This window comes from Stegodyphus dumicola, chromosome X1, assembly GCF_044657685.1.
Source record: "Stegodyphus dumicola isolate Sdum_Otavi_A_Nest chromosome X1, ASM4465768v1".
In the NCBI taxonomy this organism is placed as follows: domain Eukaryota; kingdom Metazoa; phylum Arthropoda; class Arachnida; order Araneae; family Eresidae; genus Stegodyphus; species Stegodyphus dumicola.
Genome location: NC_140780.1, coordinates 42,164,791 through 42,187,772, shown reverse-complemented (window position 1 = coordinate 42,187,772; position 22,982 = coordinate 42,164,791). Strand labels below are relative to the sequence as shown.

Sequence of the window (22,982 nt, the reverse complement as noted above, 5' to 3'; positions counted from 1 at the left end):
AGCATGGAAACTTAAAAAGAAGAAAGGAAGTTGCATTTCCACGCATTCTTCTGCAAGTGAAAGCGAAACTGTACGTGCAGTATGCCTAGATCAGGACGCCTTTACATGCGGTAGAATGATTGACAAGCTTGAGGAGGGGCGTAGTGTGATATCTGTCACCCGAAAATTTGAAACTGATAAAAGCGTTGTTTCACGAGCTTCGAAAGCATTCCAAACGATGGCTGATGGTGGTCGGACAAGCAAAGCTCGATCCGATCCGAGCATTTTATGCCGAGATATTGCGCGGCAGCGCAACATGTCCGGCTCAATAACAGGAATTTTTCCAGCAAAACTACGATGACTGAAGATGGATATATCGCTCTGCAGGCGAAACGAGATCGACACTAGATAGCGAGCAACATTTTTGCCAGACGATTTCATAAAGGTGGCTATTCTCCTACCGTCCTGAACGCTAACATACCACTGACAAGACTGAAGATCTCACCAATGGAATCACCCTCCGAAACTCATTTTATACATTTTTAGAACGATTTTAGAGCCGTTTATTTTATGTTTAAAATATAAAGAGTATTTTTTTAAACGTCCCATCTGATAGCCCTTTTTATAAGTCTGATCGTGATTTACATAATAGAAGGCCTTTTTCGTAAAATTTCCAGGGTTATTGATTTCCATTCCTCTTCCACTACTTTCTAGAGTCCATCAATCGTGGTGGGTTTGAGTTTAGAAAGAGCTTTTTTTTTTAAGAGACCAAAGCGCAATAGTTTCACGGGTGAAACGTCAGGACACTTTGCAGGAATACACTGAAAAGGGATATGTGTAATACCTGTATCAGTCTTCATTTTATCAAGGAATGGAAGTGGTACTTTTCGAAGTATAACATGTTGCTTTGTCTTGAAGTTTCACTCTTGCCATTGGGATAAAGAAATGGAAAATCTTCTTTAAATATCAGACGTCAAACTTTCTATTGATAGTACTTTGAATTGATTTTAACATTCTTTTCACATGCTCCTTATTTTTAATTTTTCACTGAAAGAGAATCCTGCGGCAACCATAAACCCCTTACTGAAACTTTCTTTGCCTTGACGGATCCTTTTCGATAATAAATAGACAATTTTTTGGGGGGAGGGGAGGCTGCAGTCATTTATGCAAACACACACGCTTCATTAAGAGTCACAACGTATTTCCATTTATCTCCTGCTAAAGAGTTTTCCTACAGGATTCTATAAATTGTCCTGCATCGACCCAAATGCCGTAGCAAAAGTTGGTAAGCACTATATTTTCTTAGATTTCTTTTGCAGCTATTCGTCTGAAGTCCTTTTTTCCATGTTGAAGTAATGATTAACGGCTTTTCCCTTTCCGATGAATAATGTTGCTTATTTTGCAACTGGAAATTTTAATACCGTGCATTTCACAACATTTTTGAATTATGGAATCGAAATATTTCCCTTCGGAAAGCACAAAAACATATCTTTCAATCCACAACAACATGCGACAATTTTGAAAAAATAAATTTTAATGTTCGAATAAATCTTAAAGTAGCAGACGACATTTCTCATTTCAAATAATAAGCGGGCCCACCAGCCGTCGAGCGGTAAAGTCGCTGAACACTGTAGTTCGGTCCGAGGTTCGAATACCGAGAACGGGCTGGCTGCGTGGGTGTTTTCGTGGTTTGCCCATGTTTTAACGTGTATATGAGCCAGTTTCCCTTAGAAAATCCTCCACGAAGGCATTCCTCCTCTTAGGCAGATAGCCCTCGAGGCTTTGCCATAATCACACACACACAAATAATAAGCTGTTACCAAAAATTTTTATTTCGAAACATTTGCTTTTTTATAAAATATATATATATATATATATATATCGAAATCGTTCTAAAAATGCGTAAACACCCTGTGTACTTGTCGAAATCCCCTACTCCAGTTACAATATTACCTGTGGCATAAGTAAATTAGTGCACATTTAAATCTTATGCAAAATAAACATAATGAAAGCATTTTAAGGAAGCAGTGGCATCCATTTTCTAAGCAAGAAATTTATGTGACAAGTCAATATATATCAATGTATGGAAATGTGAATGTAATAAAGGTGGACTATGGACATTATTTCCATAAATATTGATCCTAGAAACGTATTGATAGTAAAAAAAACTTTCTCAAAATAAGGCAGAGGATTTTTTGAGAACAGCTCGTGTATAGAAGTGTTCATTAAACATAAAAACGTTTTATAAACGTTGCATTTAATGTTTAATTTTATGTTAATTATAGAGTAAAAAAAAAGAAATGTTCGTTAAATATTAACTACGCTATAATAAATTAAAGTAAAGAGCTAATATTGCAAGCAAAATTAGCAGATATGGTAGAAAATGAATTTACAGACTTTAAACACTCTTCGGTGCTTATTACCTATCGAAGTTTTGGAGACCAGTTTAGGAAGTAACTAAAAGCATAAAAACGTATTTTGTCAATTAATGATTCGGCTTGTATAAAACAGAATTTGTCACTACATTTATAGATGAATTAAAATATTAATTACACATATTTCTGAAAATTTTTTTTCACGTACGGAACGTATAGTATAGAGTTTATTTAAATATTATGAATATTTTAGCAACTGGAATTTTTATTCTACAAGGACCATCTGAAGCTCGGGTTCTATGTTAGCAGAACTCTCCCCAAAACACTGTTGAAACCGTTTCTATAAAATTCTTTACCTTATTTTCTGGAAGTATGTAGTTCAAAATATATGAGGAAATAAAGCCTATGTTTATCCATACTTAAAAGACGTTAAAGAAATCATGATTGTATTTAGCTAATCACACAAAAATGTTTACCTCCATCAACTGCTGCAACAACTATTTCATGATCAAGGTTCTGAGATCCAACTGGCTTTAAAAGAATGATTTCTCCAGACCTTGGGTCCACTTTGAACGTTTTATTATCACCTTCAACTAACTCGTAGTGAACTTTACTGTTCTGTCCTAAATCTAGATCAATTGCATGCACCTGTAATAAAATTCATACAGATTAGTGATAATTATCAAAACAATAATTAAGATTTCATTCATAAAGTTGCTAAATCAGGGATCACATCAAAAAAAATTCTGCCTCTGAAAACGAGTCATAGCTCACATAAAACAATTTAAAAATTACATGTTTTGCTTCATAAAACTTACATTTTAAAAATTAAATTGAGAGGCTTCATTTTATTTTAAATACCTAATGAATGTTTATCTAAACAGTTTCTTTACATTTTGACATATTATTTTAAAGAGAAGTGAATGATGAAATTCAATTTGATGGAACAACAGGCGATACGAATTGCCGAAACTGAATTTTTCATAGTGAGCCAGAAATCATCACATAGTCTCATTTACCAACTAAAACCACCGAAATTCCTTTTCTTTATGTTTCTCTACTTAGTATCAAAACCAAATTTACTAATTAATTGTGGCGAATAGATTTATTCACATGCAAGATGCCAGAGAACTGTCCCAATTTAGAGACAACATATTTAAAAACTTAACCGCAAGTATCAAAGTTCATTTTTCTAGTGCCATTTCCTGAATTCTGCTTCTGAAAACGTCCTTTGGATTCCAGGTAAGCGCCTGACACCAGCTATGATTTCTTGGGGACTTTTAATGTATGTTCCAGAAGAAGATATAACCGAAAAAAATTACTCGGGAAGTATATGTATCGGACAGTTTCGCAGAGACCATCTGAGTATGCTTCCAGTTACACCACGAAGGCATGCGGAAAGGAGAGAAAAAATACCTTCTAACGCTTTAGAAGAAACTCTAACTTATAGCAAAAACAGGTCTTCAGCTTAGGTTTGATTTACATCTAATCATTTTTATATGCTGAAATTAACGCCTTTTAATTTTTCATTACTGACCGTATGATTATTGCGACTAAGCCACTAAACATGCTTTTTTCCAGAAGAAGGATGTAGTTGATTGGGTCCTCATCTGCAGTATACAACAAAAAGGTAAAAAATACTGATGATTTCGGATTCAACCGAATTTACATTACTCTATAATAAATATTCAGTTAATTATTTAAAAAGCATTTTTTTCGGTACGCTCAGCATTGAAACTAAATGTAATTCTATTAAGACCGCTTATTATATTAAGAATGGAATGGAATTTTGAAAAATTAAGAAACATGTGATGTAGAGACATTAGGTATTTTTTGAAAGCAGGAGAGATGAAAAATGAGCAATGTCCTCGCCGGGACTCTAACCACGGACCTCTCGAATACGCGTCGAGCGTGCTGACCACTACACCACGAAGGCATGCTAAGAAGGCGGGAGAAATACCTTACAGTGGCACTTTGGGGAAAGGAGATTTACTCACATATTTTTAATAACAGTGGCACTAAGCTAAGTATTAAATGCATACATATCAAGCATCTGAAACTAAATACTATAAAATTAATTTAAAAAATAGACGTGGGAAGGAAAATATTCCATCAAATAATTTAATTAAAAGCAAACAGTAACCTTTTTGCACTCGAGAGGCGACACTAGGTCACCACCTGATTTGATGCGAGTCGATCACTACTCGGCTTGATGCGATAACTTGAGAGGTAACAATGTTTATTTAGGTTCGGTTTGGGGAATATCACTGCATGATGTATTTAACAATACATACATATAAAACAGCTGCAAATGTTTAAATACTTTTTTTAGATTTATTTTTATATATTAGTCTTCGACATTAGTTCGAACTCGATAGACGTGGCCAACTGGAACATTGTTTTCAAAGTTACGAAGCCCAGTAAGCATGAAAAACGATGAAGGAATCAGTTTAAGTGAAGATAAATTAAATTCTTCCCTGATGAAGAACGAATTACGTCTATGCATAAATTCCTTGAGGACAAAGAAGAAAAAAGTATTAATGAAGATAGCGATGAAGTAAGAGGTGTAAGAAGGCGAAAAATGAGGGTAATATATAGTGATTTTTATGGAAGCGACAGTGATTCAGCGGAAGGGACAATTCAAAGTGGATAACGTGCATAGAATCCGAAGAAATAAAGCAAAGAATACCGTTTGTATCCGGAGCTACAGGACCGCAAGTATCTTCAGACATATAAAAGAACCATTAGATTTCTTTAAATTGCGTGTGAAATCATTTTAAGTTAGCCGAAAGAAATTCACCAGATATGAGGAAAATTGTCTCGAGTTGCTGGTTCGCAGCAGCGAAAAAGGCCTCGAGAGCAAGGGATTAATTAAGTTTTCCGACAAATGAAGAAGATAAGAAAAATTTCATTTCTTCCTGCAGGTTAAAATATATTCTTAATTTGATTCCATTAATCACAACAGACAATTAAGTGTTTTTGAATTTTATGTAATTTCCGAAATTTATAATAATGATACAAAAACTTCTACATATGCAATAAAATCATAAATATGATTACCTTTCGAACGATGTATCCTTGCTGTGCTTCCATAGGAACCACTGAATAATATGGTAAATTCACAAAAATGGGTGGGTTATCATTAACATCTGTGACAGTGACTTCAACTAAAATATGGGCTGTTTGAGGAGGGGAAGTTATCTCACTTTTTACTTCTACAACGAGTGTATAGAAATTCTGCTGTTCTCTGTCAAAAGGAATGCCTTTAGTTCTAACTACGCCAGAAGTCGTTCCAATTTCAAACATTTCAGAAGGATTTAAGATTTTAAAAGTTAAATGTTCATTGAGGGCTGTACCTATAACTGATATGACAGCTACTGTTATAATTTTATTGGAATTTTCTTCCACTTTAGCTGTATATTTAGATTTGCTGAATCGCAAAGAGCCTGCTCGAGACTCTTTAACTTTAATCGATACTTTAGAACTAGCTTCATATTCGCTGTCACTTGCAGACACAACAAGCTGATACTCCTCATTCATATCTTCAGGATTTCGAACAATAATTTCACCGCTATCTTCATCAATAGCGAATTTTTCACCAAAATTTCCAGAAACAATATTGTATTTGATAGAGGTACTAGCTACAGTATCAGGATCTGTTGCTTTCACAGAAGTAATAACAACTCCTTGATGTGTAGGTAATAACAGAGTAGCTGCATATGATGGATGTTCAAACTGAGGAGGGCAGTCATTGATATCAGTTATAAATATAGTTACAGTTGCTGGAACTACAGCACTAAGTCGTGGTTTCCCCATATCAGTCACCTGTACAGTGAAAGTATAGTTGGAAAACTTTTCGTGGTCTAAAACTTGTGATGTGCTGATTGCACCTGTAAATAGTATAAAACCATTACGTATTTACTACATAAATAACTTTTCACATTATGAACATGAATAAATATACATAAAAGAGTTGGATAAGTATGCATATAAACTAAAAATATACCGGTTAAAAATATCAATACGTAAAACTATCATATACAATATTCAGATAAAACATAAATGAATGAAAGATTCATTTCCCAAATAAAATATCTGCTATTGATCCTAAATGCTATTTAATTTATCAAGAAAAAATGCAAAAAAGTCAACTATTGCGGGAAATATGTGTAAAATTTCCAGAATAAATTGGTTAGTTCCGCTATGAAGCATTTAGTTTAACATTTAATGTTTTTTAGGTACTTAAGTATTAGTGTGTGTTTGTGTGTGTGATTATGGCAAAGCCTCGAGGGCTATCTGCCTAAGAGGAGGGATGCCTTCGTGGAGGACTTTCTAAGGGAAACTGGCTCGTATACACGTTACACATGGGGAAAACCACGAAAACGCCCATGCAGCCAGCCCGTTTGCGGGATTCGAACCTCGGACCGAACTACCAGTGTTCAGCGATTTTACTGCTCGGCCGCTGGTGAGCCACTTAAGTATTAGAGCAACCACTATAGCAAAAGTCGCCAAATTTTCAAAATGCGCCAAATTTGGCGCAAGATTCTTTAGTTTTAAAAAGCAACATCGCCATTTTCATATGCCTTATTTCCCCTGTATTCTAAGTCCAATGGTTTTTATAAACAATTTGTGATTTCTTGTGCTTTAAACAGAGTTTTAAAATATGCGCTTGTGAGAGTTGCCTGCTATAGAAGAAAGTGCGGTAAAATATCTGCCAGAATATAGAATTTTGCTACAAAATGGCTAAAAAAGAGCAGCTGCTTTGAATGTGTTCTTAAAGTTATCGCCACGGAAATTCTGCCAGGATAAAAGAAACCAAAATTTGCTTGTAAGTGTTTTTATTAATTTATATTCCAGATAAAAACGTAATTAAAATGTAATATATGTATGTACGTACGTAGCAAATAATTGTTTTAATTAATAGTCATTATTATTTTTCTTTAAAACATAGCTAAATTGAGGCAAGGTGGTTGCGCTAATACGTAAGTATCCTTTTTTTTTTTTTTTTTCATTTTCGAAATATTAAACAAGGATTTAACGCCCAAAAAATGCATTAATATGTTGCCAAGTAAAATGAAGCCATGTTGGTATTAAACAAAGCGATAGTGAATTATGAAATAACAGTTCCATAACAACTATGCCTTCTTTTACTTAAAAAATATAGATATTAAGTTATTCTAAAATAGTGCTCCCTAGTTGATGCATAGGGAAGCTTCACGAAATGTATCGTAGAGTTTAAGCACACGTTTTACAATCGATTTCTGATTTCAGCATCAAATATTTGAACAATCAGTATTTGCATCTTTTTATTGATGTAGTGAAAAGATTATGCATGCAGCTAATATAATTATGTCTTTAAAAATCATATATTTTGAAAGCCCATTTCAAATACAAAAATCAATTATATATTTTAAACACATGATCAGTTCTAACTTAATCAGCTTTTCATAGTAATGATTAGTAATTATCTCTCTATTAAATCTGCTCAATATTTTCATTGAAAATGATAAGAATAGTGATATATGTAGTATTCCGCTGGTATTAAAAAAAAAGTCTCTGGATGAAACGTGATGCTCATATCTCTGAGACCTGTACAGTGAAATTTAAATAAAGAAAATGATTAATACATCTTTGAGAGAATCTACGGATAGTCAACTCTAACACTACAGACTGGTAAACTATGCAGAACATATCAAGCGCAGAACTTAACATTAAGAAGTGTGTTTAACACAGTATTCTTAATTGTAATTACATAATAATTCAAAATCAAAACCACTGTGTTTCAAAGAGTTCAGCAAAGTGTGTCGTCAACCAGAAAACGGTCGGAAATCATTGATCTAAAGAATGAATATGATTATAATGATGCTGAAATTTTATATTAGAACTTAAAACACTATTGACAAAGAAGAAACAAATTATGCACTATCTGATTTGTTAATACTGATTGTAATGAAAATAGATAAAAAAAGTTAAATAGTTGAAATAAATCATTAAGACTGCATTCTGAAAAGGAAAAATGTATAAAGGATTTTGGCCCAGTAACTATGAATTTAGCAATTATTAAAATAGTATTATACGAACACAGAATTCTTCCAAGCATAATAAGTAAAATCCAAAATTACAAAAAAGGCAACTATTATTATTTGGACCAAAACAGATTAGGAATTAACGTGACAAATCATATAAAATGTATAACAAAATCATTCACATTTCAAAGAAAATTTGACTGTAAATTTCCCATATAAAATACACAAATATTATTACTACTTCAAACAATATATCTAAGCATTTAAGAGAAATTCTGGAGTTAAATCTGAAATTTTGGAATATGGCCAATTTAACTTACCAGTACTTGAATCGATTCTAAAGTATAAATTAGCTGACTTTTCTACTATTTTATAAAACAAAACTGCATTGAGTTCGGAATCTTTGTCTACGGCAGCTACTACTAAAGGCAAATTGGATTCATTGAGCACTATACTGTCCGCATCCATCGCTTCACTAACAAGGCCGATCATTTCAGCTTCTAAGAAATAGGGATGGTTATCATTACGGTCAAGTACGTGAACAAGAACCATGGTCTCTGCATTTGTTCCAACCATATTTGTGGCCCGCACAGTCAAATTGTAAAACACATTCGTCTCATAGTCAAGTGATTTGGTAGTATGAATAACACCAGACGTAGGATTTATTGTAAAGTGATCATCCACATTTCCTGCAACAATTTCATAATAAACAGATGATCTACAAGTTGCTGACACCCCAACAACTTTTATTTCATTCCTACCATTTTCAAACAATTCTACAACGTACGCCGACTTCTCGAATTTTGGAGGAGCATTATCAGCAATTGTAATGATGATATGAACATTCACACTTCCATTCAGAGGTGCATCACCATTATCCGTTGCTCTGACACTAAGAAAGTACTCTGACATTGAATTTCGATCTAAATTTTGTGCAACTTGAATGATGCCAAGAGTTGGATGAATTGCAAAGGCTCCACCAACATTTCCTAAAATAATAATAAAAAAGGCATGATAAGATAAGTTAAGATAATAAGATATAGTTAAGATAAGTTAAATAACGATCTCAAATGTGGAAAGTGGTATATGTAACTAGAAGCAGTTATTGAATAAGTAACAAATTATTATCCGCGTTTTATGGAGAAATGAAAATTTTACAAATACAGACAACACGCAATACGGTGAAATGAAAAAAATCGGAATGGGTCCATACTGCCGATGATTTTAGTTACAAAACTAACACTGAAAAACATCCAGTTTCAATGGACGACACTTTTGCAAGAACACTATTCTGCCATCATTATTAATCGTTTTATAACAAAATTCACAGACTGAACACTTCTGTCTAAAAATACCTCAAGATGCAATAGATTTGTGGTAAGAAGGAGCTATCATGCATTATTGGTTTGTAAAACATCCTTCGGGACTTTTAGTGCTTATTATTTCACAAGTTTTTCAAAATCATTAGGAAATACACTTAACATCTTTACTCTGCTTGGAGGCGATATACTGCTATAATGAAGACTTTGAGTTAGGTTTTTATGTTAATAACAACATTCTGTGCTAAATATGTTTAAACACATAGATTCAGAATATTCTTTTCATTAATATATTTGCCAAATAATTATCTTACGAAATCTTTTTAAAGACATACATACCTTTACAAAACATAACCACTAACAATATATATATATATATTACAGAATGAACGAAACAAAATTACAGTAAGAGATAATTTGGCAAAATCTATGTTCAATTTTTGAATATTTTAACTTTCATGTATCCAGAATGCACAGATTTCTTCATATCATTTAATATTCCTTAATAATACCGGTTGAATTAGGCATAACACTTTTTCAGTAAAATATTTCGCACAAATAATATAACAGATTTTCATAATTTAAGATGTAAGTGCATATTTAGATAGGGAAGTTCCTAGGCTGCCTGCGTACTTTCCTATTAAATTTTTAAAAAAATGCTCAATGATTAATTGAATTTTTATTTCATACTCACTAAGTACTTACATATGACAAATTGTATAAAAAGTACTTACATATGACAAGTACTTACAACGAATTTAATGAATTAAAAATATTTAGGCGTAGTATTGCAAGAGTCCACCCGCCCTTGATTTTGGCCGCCCGCGTACTTTTACGCGCTGTAGCCTCCGCTAGGAACGGCCTTGTATTTAGTAGTAAGATGTAATTCATATCATAGTGCAAAGTAAGTACTTTCTACGCATTTTCGAAGACTGTAATTTAATAAATGCGGTCTTTTCCAAGACGAAAACTCCCAAGATTCAGATTTTCCTATACTGCAGGCTATCTTAGTACAGGAAACCCATACTTTCATAACATAATATCAAAAACTAAATACGAAATAATCATAATTCACCACAGAGTATTGGAACATTTACCGTTCTACCCAAACGAGGATAGAAATTTTACCGAATTTTAAATAACCTAACCAGCTGTGTTTGAAGAATTGTAAGTGAGTGGGAAAAGAAACATTTGAATTCAATGTTGACTACCTCTACAACCAAATAATGATGCTGTTAAGAAGCAAATGACAAACCACAATATTTAATGCAGTTTAAAATAGCATAACGTTTTACTCTATCTTTTATATATTATTTCATAGAAAATAGCAGGCATTTTTGCATACGATAAGAAAAGTTCTGAAATATATATGCTTAGAATTTAAATTTTATGGGGCAAAATAATAATAATTTAAATAAATTTAAAAAATATATTAGATTGTAAGGATCTTAATTTTTACTAACGTTTATTTTATTTTAAAACTTTACTATCTTTCTTATTTTCCACTTCCTGCCAGAATTAAATGCTTTAACTTGTTTACGCAAATTGTACTTGCCCAAGTATTTAAGTTGTGGCCTTTTGCCAAGAGTTAGAGAGGGAAAATGAGCCGTCTTGTCACTGCATTCTTACGAGTTTTCAATCATTTTCTGCTCGCCTTTAAGGCCAGAGGTTTAGTCCTCTTGATATTTAAAACGTATTGTAGTTTCGGCAGTTTGCGTACTACCTACGTAACCTTTTAAAAAGGCCAGGCTTAGTGTTAGCCATTTGTAACCTAATTCAAAGTTAGCTTTTAGTTAGAGTTTTGGTTAGTAGTTTTATATTTTTACGTTCAGACCACAGTGGTTGGTCTCTGTATCCCGAAGTACGGGAGCACCTGTAAATTAATAGAGAATAAAGGGTTCAGTACATCCTTCCTGCTTGTGTCGTCTATTCCACACATACTTGAATATAGCTTTAGTAAGCTCCCTGTTCCTATTCAGGATACGAAGTATTTCCAAAGCAAGTCAAAAGACATACAAGTCCTGACAAGAGGAGAAAGAAAGCATCTTTAATGTACCAGTAGCAGTTCGAATAGAAAGGATTATGTAATGTCAGAAAAAAAGCACCGTAAAATTTGCTGAAGGATTAGTTACATATACACATAAAAATGAATGCCACATAAAACAGTATTTTCGAGACAGTAAAAGACATAACAGAAAAAGCAGCCAATTTTCATAATCTCTTTTTAATAATTCTAACTTAATTACTTTTTCAGGATATTATTTTTTGCTCTATTTTTAACATATCTATAAGTGGTTCACTTGTCATACGTGGAGAAGCAGATTTTACTGACCGGTTGAAGTATCCAAGATGAGCAAGTGATCATTTTATTGGTTTCCCCGATCTTTAGACATGACGCGTTTTTATCCGCAGGTCCTTGTAAGAGATGCCGCCTGCACCAGTTCACTTCAGACTCGAATTTCATAGCAGTACATTTCAATTGTTGCACAACTATCATTCAGTCATGAGGCACAAAATACATATTGCTCTAATACATGATAACTTATGGGAAGTATACACAAAAAATTTCTGACATAACAAATATTAATGTTTCCCATATAATACAAAGGACACGACTTCCCATATAATACAAAGGAAAAAAAAAAAATTTAGCAGTAAGCAAAATCTGCTTCTCCATTTTGAAATAGCCTACGAAAATATATATACATACATATCAGGAGAGAATTTCATGCTATGCGTATATAGCTGCGTAGATACCTGAGATGCATGACGACAAAAAAACAGCAGCCGTGGCTGAAGATAGCAAGACAATTATTAGCAAAGCGGCATTTATAGAGTTTTTTTTTTTTTTTTTTTTTTTTGTTTAAATTCTGAACGGAGATTGGATAAAAAAATATCCGCAATGCTATTCTTACGTAATGGCTTAATATAGATTAATTTTCAGATAACGCAAGATAGCCAACTTAAAATGAGGAATTGAAAGAGCTGTAGCTAAATTAAAGTTAGTAATTCTCTTTCATATTTTATATATTACACACGCAAACACACACACACACATATATATATATTCACACTTATATGCATGAATGTGAGATATAAAATTTTAAAGAAAACTATTAACTTTAGTTAAGCAACAGTCCTTTCATTCCTCATTTTAATTTGGCTAAGTCCCCTTCTGGGAATCTAAAGTGCGTCATCTGGAAACTAATCAGCATTATGTTATTTTATTAATACTGCAGTGCGGTAAGCTCTTGTCCAGTCGCAGTCCAAAATTTAAAAAAATAGAAGCCAACACCATAAATATCCTTTGCTGAAATGCGCACTCACTTTGCCAACCTTCCTCTCGCTATGCTAAGATTTGCTGTTGCATTGCTCTGTTCTCTATGTCGTCCATTGCCTGAAAAAATGTTATATGCTACGAAAAGTTCTGGGGTGCTTGTCGCATCCTTAGTAAATGTGAAAAACGAGATTATGGACTCTCATTATTAGTTATCAAGAAATAAAATTCAGGCTTCTTATCTACGCCAACGTCTGTAAGTTTCTTCTTCTTTACTACGTCATCTTATGTATCTACGCTATCTTCTAATCCTCGACTCATCTACAGAATTATCAGATGTATATTTGTGTTTCTTTCTACAGCAAAATGCAAAACGACAGTTTCCAAAATAAATTTGTGAGAACTCTACATTATTGCACTGCATTAATTACAAAGAAATATTCAGGATATAAAAAAAGTAGCACCGTCTTCCTAAATACTTATAATAAAATTTCTGCGGGATTACAAAACGTTTAAATATGATTTATAATTTTTTTCCTTTAAAATTATTGAATCATATGAGCAATAGCAAAAATAAAACCTGTATTTAAATAATAATTAAAGGTGGATACATACCGGATACAACTGAATAGCTAAGTTGGGCATTTTTCCCTTTATCTCTGTCTACGGCAATAACCTGTAAAACTGAAGTCCCTATAGCAGCTGTCTCGAATACTTGACCTTCAAACATGCTTGTTAGGAACTGAGGCGAATGATCATTGTGATCATAAACATTTACTTCTAGTCTTGTGAAACAACGTTTTGAAGGTGTTCCACTATCCATGACTGCAACAGTAAGAATATGGCGTTGGGCTGTTTCGTGATCCAGAGGCTGGGCAATGGATAGTATACCTGTCCTTGAATCAAGTCGGAACTTTGAAATACTGTAAGGACTGGCACTGAAAAGCATACAGAAATATTATAAGAAATGAGAACAAAACATTTCAAATGAAGGGTGCAAAACTACTAACTTTTTTAAACATTCATCATCTAAACTGGTTACCTGTTATGTATGGTATAAAGTAAACGTTTGTCTTGATCTCTGTCAAAAGCCTCAAGCTTCAAAATCTCAGTATCTACAGGGCTGTTCTCTGGTATTTCAACCTTATAGGTGTGTTCCAAAAATTCAGGCATATAGTTATTAATGCTCATGACTTTTATGCAAAGCTAAAAGAAATGAAAAGTTGTGTAAAAATTCTCATCGATCAATAATGAGTATCATATTTTAGAATGCACACACTACAAATTTAGATATTTAATAAATGTGGCAAAAGTTCTGCTTTGCTTACAAAAAAGAAAAATGGTTGAGAGAAAGCATGTATTTTTTCTTTCTTCGTCTTTCTAAATTTGTAGATCACAAGTGTAGATACCAAACATACCCATTTATACATCACAAACTTTAAAAAACTATTATACATGCTAATTATTCGCTAATTGGCGATACTAGTTACTTGTTTCCAAAAAGATAATGCAACGTTTCACCAGTATTGGTTTTCAGAATTTGAATCAAAGAACATGCCATCGAATTAACATCATGATTTTAGCCCACTGATATATACCACATTCAGCATACGTTGAGCCCAAGTGTAAGCAAATCTATGACCCATGAATAATCTAGTGTAACACAGATATGTTCTATACTGTGGAATTTATGAACTGCTGTTTCTGCAAAACGACACCAGCAATTTGTTGACTTACATCCAGTACAATGCTACAATGACTCATATACGTATATACGTTGAAAATTTATCTTACAGTGAGATAATAATTTTTTTTACGAGCTAAATTATTTCTGTTTTATTAATAATATTAAAATAACCTATTTTATTTTCTGTTTGGAAATGCACTTCAAAAGAATTAATTTAATATATGTGTATGCAACAGAAGGAGAATTACTTACTCAGTATGGTAATAAACCATTGAATTTAATTCATAAATTAATTTCAACGCTTAAAATCTAAGATTTATGGTGGAATAATCTAGTTGCTGTTTTCCGTTGTTAAAATTTTTTTCAGAAAATTACTAAGCTTAATTTGTTCCACAATTTGTCCTTAATCACACAATTAAAATGATACCTAAATCCAGTTTTGACACAGAAGTACATATTCAATGGTAGAGAATAAATCTATTTGTTTTGAAATCATTTTTGTATGGCCTTTATTGCTATTTAAACGAATTTATTATTATTTAATCGCATGTTTATTGCAACTCAATTAGATCCCGTTAGATTTATCTGTCATGAACTAAAAAATAAAACGTGTCCAATAATTTGAGCAACCTTTTCAGAAATTTAGACAGAAACATTTCCAGTAGCGTATTTAAAGAAGTGGAAAGGGTAAATATACAATTAGAAGGAGGTAGCAATCCATCATAAACTAGACAGAGAAGCCTAATTAGGCCTTCCTAATTAGGCTTCTCTATCTAGTTTATGATGGATCTCCTTAGATGTATCTCCTTTGAGCGAAGCATCTAAGAAGATGCTTCGCTCTACTACAGCAACATGCAGGGTTGTTTGCAGCCACGCTAATCTTTTTCTTATTTTTATAAGGAAACCTATTAAAACATGAAAGTTTTAGCCTTACACAGAGCTTAATTTCTAAAATTAGCAACGCCAGAGCACTGTGGAAGACTGCCAGGAAAGAAAGAAAAATAAATAAATAAAATAACTAATTATTCAAGTAATAAAATCATTAAAATTGAAAGAAATGTAAAGAGGTAAATAAAAATGTAATAAATTATTAAATTAATTATAAGTGATTAAATAAAATAATATAATAATAGACCTCGTCCTATTTGGGGCTCCGGCTGGAATTACAATTTCATTCAGACTAAGCCTCTGACATATGGTTGTGGGTTTTATTTTCCTTAACGGTCTCAGCCTCTGTCCAAGGTTTGTGTTCGGGGAAAAAACAGGCGTGCATGCAGTTAGAGATGATTTTAAGACATATTTTTATTATTAAAATAAAATTTGTCTGCTGTACTTGTGCTTCACTTACATAAAAGAAGCGCCGAAGCCCCTTTTATTTAGGGCTTCGGTGCGCTCCGCCTAGAAAATGATTTAACTCAAAATCTGAGAAGTACCGGAGCTGGGCTCCGTTGGGTTCGGACGCAGTTTAAGCTCTGTCCTTATATCATATCTAGATTCGATCAGCAAAAGAAAAATTACGATCAGTGATTCAATCAATCCAGCAAACAATACCGATTCAGTCAATCAATGCCGATCAAAAACCAGTGCCGATTATTTGTGGTGGGAAATGAAGATTCAGTAGTTATTGAAACAATCGCATGGTTTTCTAGTATAAAAAAGAATATGGACAAATAGAAAAAGAATATAGAAACTAATTTTCAGTTTATCTTTCTCATCATGAATCTTCAGAAGTTCAGAAATCTTCAGTGCAAATAGTTCAAGCAACCGAAATCAAATTTTTCCTCCACAAGGGCTTAAAATAACATTACTTCCACTAACTCAAGCCACTTTTTCATGTATTATGTCTTAATTCTATTTGAATCTCATTTCCAATTGAATTAAAAATATAAGTTTGGAATATTAAATTACCCAAAATACCCCCACCTTTCGATAATTTCCACTTGTCACAATCCACTTGACGCGATTCACGATGAAATGAAAATCTAATCCCTTCTTCGTTTCTTTATCAAATATAGGTAATACATTCCACTTCTCAGAATCAATAAATGTGTTGCATTTATCGTAGATATAACTCTTTTTTTTTATCAATCAGTGAGCTAGGAATTGTGCCTCGTTTACTGTCCAAGAAGTTATATATGTATAGATATATGCTTTCCCGCAGTTGGTAACTATAGCATCCTCAAACTTTCTACAAATGCGCTCCATTATTCGTCCCTCCCTTACAATACGTTCCTCCAGAGAAGATACTATTTTATTGTTTTATTTGAAAGAAGAGCACGAACATGACCTTATGTTCATATCATTTCTCTGAATATTTACAACCGATTAATCACAGTCTTCTGTCGATTCACATCAAGTTAAAAAGAAGAGAAGGGGAAGCTTAACTACGCGTATTCTTCCATGTCTCTTCATATCATAAGAAAACGAAGGGATGAGGAAAAAAAAAAAAAAAAAAAAAAAAAAAAGAAAAGGACATTTTTTTAATATTCAAGGTGGGTTGGAATCGCTTTAGAATAAACTGTATATGTTCAAAAGTTGTTGATTATAAATAAGAAATTTATTCTTATTTACGACCAGTACTGAAAAAGCATGATTAAAGAAAAAATTCTCTAAACGTGAAATGCAAGCATCCTCTTCCCTAAGCACAAATGAAGTTAAAAAGGTTAAAATTTAAAGGTAAACATGTCATGAGAGGAATGATATATTATTTATTTATTTACTTGCATTTTATATGTAAATAACAAAATATATTAACTAAAATTTGCATTTACAGACAAGGGGAAAAAACATTTTTTTTTCGAAACTGAAAAATATACATACCATATTTTCCGGCTTATAATGTGCGCCGGTGTATAACGCGCTTCTATAATTTCAGGCTACATTAAAAAATTTTTAGGTATATTCGCCGCATAACGAGCAGTCAGTTCTTCACGAAGAAAACTAAAAGATACACGTGCAATGTTCTTATCTTTTAAGGGTCTCTTATTCGAAGATTTGTTCTAACAATGGTATACCGAATTGCCCAGCGATAAGAGGAACAATATATATATGTGTGGGTTAAATGCTAGAGGGAGTACATTTTCCGGCAAAGAGTGAGGATTGTATTCAATGCAGATGTCCAAAAGAATGCTATTGAGGGTTTAGAGAAAAGGGATATATAATTTGCAGTAAGAATGCACTTTCAACCTGAATGAATTCGTGAAATTAGGAGTTAGATGTTTAATCTTTCTGTAATCATATGTTTCCTCTACGGACGTCTACTGGACGTCGAAAGGGACATTACTAAGAACCCGCATATTTCCACGAAATCTACGTACCTAGGTTACCATTTTTACTTACTAAACAGACTTTAACGTCAATTAGTAATCGATTATCGCTCAGACTGAGATCATATGATCCTTCAGAAACAGAACATTCGTCTGATTGGTTGATCTTTACCCGGGACAGAGCTGCAAATGAAACATTTTCGGCGAAGTTTCAAAATATCCTGCATAGCCGGGACATCGTTTCCGTAGCTAGGCGGGACTTCGCTTCCAGCGGAGCTGTTTTTTCTAGGAATCCTCCCGTTTAAACCAATGTTACCGGAATCTCGGTTCTCAGAAAAATACCATCTAGCGGGGACCATCGCTAGATGTGGTAACCCCTTTAGATGAAATACAGTTGATTTTGTGTTACTTTTAGTAGTAAAAATGGCTCCCGCGAAACGAAAGAAACACAGTGCTGGTTTCAAATGCAAAGCCATTCATTCTGCGAAATAAAATAGAAATCGTGCTGCAACAAAGGTGTTTGGTGTAGGTGAAAGATGGAACGGATGATGATGATGATTTATTTACGAATCAGAGTAACATTATTTACATTTTAAAGATGGTGAAGATGAAACAGAATTCAATTCTATTTCATCTTCATAATTCAGAGTGTCTGAAGATATAACAGAAGACGAAGATGGCGAACTTTTTATGTTATCTGATGATGAAAATTTTTTAGTCCATAAGGTTCATATTAAATAAACAGCATTAGAATCATAACCTAATAATTATACGAAAAGTTCATTAAACTAGAAATATTTTTAATTTTTACTTTATGTTAATAATGTTATGAGTCTATCATATGTTAACGCTGATGTCTACCATTGACGTAAATAAGATATATATATATTTCACGACTATCTGCATAGAAACGCTCATCACAAACTATTTATAGAGAAACCTTTTCCCCAAATTAATATTTTATTTTATAGTTTGGTAAAAATGCAAAAATTCACCCTTCGATTTGTGTACGGCCCCTGAATATGATCCTCAACTTTTAAATGAAATATCGTGGTCAATTTTTGTCATACGGTTGTCATACTTATTTTATTTTTTATAATTAGTATACAAATTTTCTCAAAAATATTCTTTTCTACTTCTTCTTTCTTCTGTATTTTTCCCTTTCTTTCTTAAGTAATCGAGATAACGTGTAAAATGTCAGTAGATAATTTTGAGTTGCCTCCAACATGCTGAGAAATAATAATAAGTACAGCAAAATTAACAAATAACACAAAGAATATTCTTTCCTTGTAACTGTAACATGACACCATACAATTCGCCTACTCTTTCGCATTATTGAAAGAGAACATACCCGTGCAAAATAGAATTTGACTCTAAAATCGACGATTCGGCACATGATTACAGATTCAACGTAGTTAGTAAGGATTTTACTACATGAATAAGTTTACAAACAACAATTCTTTTTTCCTCCTTAATTTCATATCGATAGACATGCTATGAAACGAGTCCCCTGATCACTAGTGTGAGCAGTCTGTCCTCGTGCCGCCGACACACAAATCTGCAACATTTTCAACAAGCCGCCCAGACAATATAGTGGTTAGGGGAGCCCACTGCGATACCGAAGGGCTCCGGTCCGAATCCTGGAGAAGGCATGCATGTTTGTATGGATAGTGTCTTTGCGGCGGGGGTGGGCACTCTAAACATATGGAAAGCCGAAAGTCGTCTCGAGATGTTGGTGGTAGGAGATGAAGTGTGGGAGACCCTCGGAATTCGTCCTCTCGGGGTGCACTCCATCAAAATTGGGGGGGGGGGGAACTGAGCGAAATCGTACAGATGTAATCTTGCTCTCCTTGCCACGATGAGTTTCGTGGGCTTGTTCTGATGTTACTTTCAGACAAGTAAGCTAAGACACAACACATTTTCCACAGGCGTTCAATTAACTCTTTCCTTCTCAAACTCCCCAAAAGAAATATAAATAGGCTAAGGCGCTATAAAACCAAATATAAAAGGGTCAGTTCACCGCGGAAGGAAATGTACACGAGGTTAAGGCTGCTCTGCGTCGGGCCCACCGGCGGCCAAGAAGTAGAATCACTGAACACTGGCGTTTAGACCTGGGTTCGATTCAGGGTGAATAGGCTAGCGGTCGCACAGCGTTTCCCTAATTTTCTCCGTGTGTAAGATGGATACAAGCCAGTTTCTCTTAGAATGTCCTCTACGAAAGAATCCATTCTCTTATGCAGATAGCCCTCGCGTGCTTTACCGTTATCAGATAAACCAAACCGAGCGCTCTACGCCAGTCATCCTGGCAAGCAAACCTTTTTGGGTCTACGTAAACCCCAATGCAATAAACTCTCGATATTGAATACATATGTTGCTCATTTTAAAACTTTTTCCCCGGACACACCGTATATATAATTAACATAAATTACCACTTTTTTCAATACATAGCTTAAGATATCAATTATAAATGTAGAATTTCATTAATTGTATTATAATTTAATCATTTATTTGGAAGGCTTCTGAAAGTTTTGTCTACTTAAGATAAATAAGAATTAATCTTTCCACTTACGTAACTGAAAACAGTGTATACTCCATCTGTAACACTTATACTGAGATTATAAAATGGATGAGCTTCCCATTTCAGTTTTCGAGCGAGTAGCACAGCACCGCCTTTTGACTGAATCATAAACATGTCCCCAACATTACCACCTATAAATAAGAGATAATATAATAAGTTTATAAGGTTTTAAATATTATGAATCTTCAATAAAAAATAACTGATAAAATTAAAAATGTAGAATAAGTGAAAAAAGATTTAAATAATTCGAACACAATAAATTCACAAAACTTTATATGTCTAATGTAAGCTTCTAGACTACATAATCATTGACATTTCTTTAGCCTTTCAAATATTTGCTTTATTATCTCTTATGCCAATAAAATGCCAAGAAGATACACACAACTTTTAGGAGAAATGTTTTGAAATAAAATCAAATTAAAAAATGGATTGTCTTTGTATTTTAATCAGCATTAAGAAATACACTTGCTATTTATTAATAGAATATTCAATAATTCTAGAAGTATTTATCCAGTTCCTTTTAATACAGTAATAATTATTCTTGGCATTTAAATTTGTGATTTGGTTATTTATATGCAATTTATTCTATATTTTTAATTTTAGTAGAAAAAATGGCCAGTGTGCTCCACTTCTTTATCCATTAAAATAAATTTACTCAGAAGCACTGCTAATTTATTCTCATTAAACCATCTGTTTAAATTTCTAAAAGCCAATTCACACTAACAGTTCATTATTCAGCAACAGTTTAAGAAAATCACGATAGATGGCGCCAGGCGACATCTAAGTTATGTTAGGACCTGAGGGTTCAATTTTCGAGTGCATTAGATAGCTGTGGCTGTGTACCTCTGTTCAAAGCTTTACGAAAATAAATTCAGAAGATGGTATTTCTAACATAAATTACTCATGTCGGGAAACTTACGACGTACTGATTTCCAAATTGGTGTAAGTTTTTTGCTCCACAGTTAATGGGGCTATGCGCGTTAGATTTTAATCTAACAACCCATACAGACTTCTATTTAGCATATATATAGTTCAACAACACGGGTTCTGTTGTAGTAGTGAAATTTTATCATAAATCTCGCACGTGAGATGTTACATTTAAAATTTAAACAAGCATACCAGCATACTGTGCAACTAGCTGACCATATGCAGAAACAAATTGATGGTTAGATACGTGCCCACAAGGTGGAAGAATGGATGAAATCGCTGAATATCTGGAGTTCGACCCGGGCTCGAATCCTGGCAAAAGGGGTGGCTGCATGTGCGTTTCAGTGATTTTCCCCATACGTAACGCAAATAAGAGCAAGTTTTCCTCAGAAAGTCTTCCACGAAGGTATCCCTCGCCTTAGGCAGATACCGTTCACGTGTTTTACCAATTTCAGATAGACAACGGCCATATGAAATAAATGAGCAGTTTGCGCCTAATTGGAACTTCAGATTACGTTGTTGGCTGTGGAAGGTAAATCAGATGAAATAGCAAATATTACTGCTAATTATATTAGTCGAATTTTGAGTGAAAAAGTATGATGCTTTTGCAGTTGACAGTTGCAGCACAAGGGTAGACAAGCCTGAGATGAAAGGAATGCATTTGTATAACTTAGCGCATATAATATAATAAATAACACGCATATAATATAATAAAGAATACAATAACGCACACAAATTATACAAACAATCTTGAGTATTTTATATGTAAAGCAGAAAATTCTCCAGGGAAGAAATGCAGAGAGCAATATGCCATCGAAAGTAAAAGATTTACTTTAAGAGAGATAGGATGATAAAAGAAGTATGGAGGCATTTTCGGAATTTTGCGACAATTTCTGGGGGTGTTTTTTGTTTGTTTCAGCTACAGAGAAACTGAATTTTACAGACAGAAATTAAATCACCCATTAAACACATGAAGAATAAACGGTGTTTTAACATGTTCTGCAAACTAAAGAAATTCCAGCTAATACAAGAATAAAGATATTATGTCATCGTCATTTTATGAAGAATGGGCTCAGGACTTCAAATTCTGTTATTCTCAGCTACAGTTACGTAGGGGCTAGATCCGATGCGGCTGAACAGGGCGGGCTGATTTTAGAATTTAACGAATTAACAAAAATAACATTTAAGAACGGCGAAATTTTTTTAATTTAGGAAGGCACCGGGCAGCAGAATTTAGAACCCTCATCAAGTGGCAAAATGCGTAGAATCGGCCTTGTCTACAGTCCATCTACCAAAATTAGACCTCTAGTTCGATTACCATATTAGGGGGGAGGAAAGTTACTAAGATTTCCACTCCCATATTAACGCTATCATGCATTTTTTCATTATTTACTGCAAACACTCCGACTTAAATTTTTTCTCTGTCGTGGTTTTTGGCTGTCCGTAAACCATGTAAGATTTAAAAAATGAGCGACTGCAGCAAAATCTTACCAAAACATGAAGTAAACCAACGCATATGGGAGAAAGTGACAACCCATTTTTGCAAAT

General features: G+C 33.6%; 1 protein-coding gene across 15 annotated transcripts in view; it reads right to left on the bottom strand.

Annotated features, from left to right (window-relative positions):
• LOC118199398 (fat-like cadherin-related tumor suppressor homolog) overlaps nucleotides 1-22,982 on the bottom strand; it is a 1,041,672-nt gene that overhangs the window by 78,394 nt on the left and 940,296 nt on the right. For all 15 annotated transcript variants that reach the window (XM_085808597.1, XM_085808606.1, XM_085808602.1 and 12 more), the window contains 6 exons: nucleotides 20,499-20,638; nucleotides 14,019-14,182; nucleotides 13,592-13,914; nucleotides 8,701-9,369; nucleotides 5,415-6,244; nucleotides 2,831-3,002 (listed from right to left, as the gene is read on the bottom strand). In XM_085808597.1, the coding sequence (XP_085664723.1) occupies nucleotides 2,831-3,002; nucleotides 5,415-6,244; nucleotides 8,701-9,369; nucleotides 13,592-13,914; nucleotides 14,019-14,182; nucleotides 20,499-20,638 (2,298 nt within the window). The remainder of the gene's footprint in view (nucleotides 1-2,830; nucleotides 3,003-5,414; nucleotides 6,245-8,700; nucleotides 9,370-13,591; nucleotides 13,915-14,018; nucleotides 14,183-20,498; nucleotides 20,639-22,982) is intronic.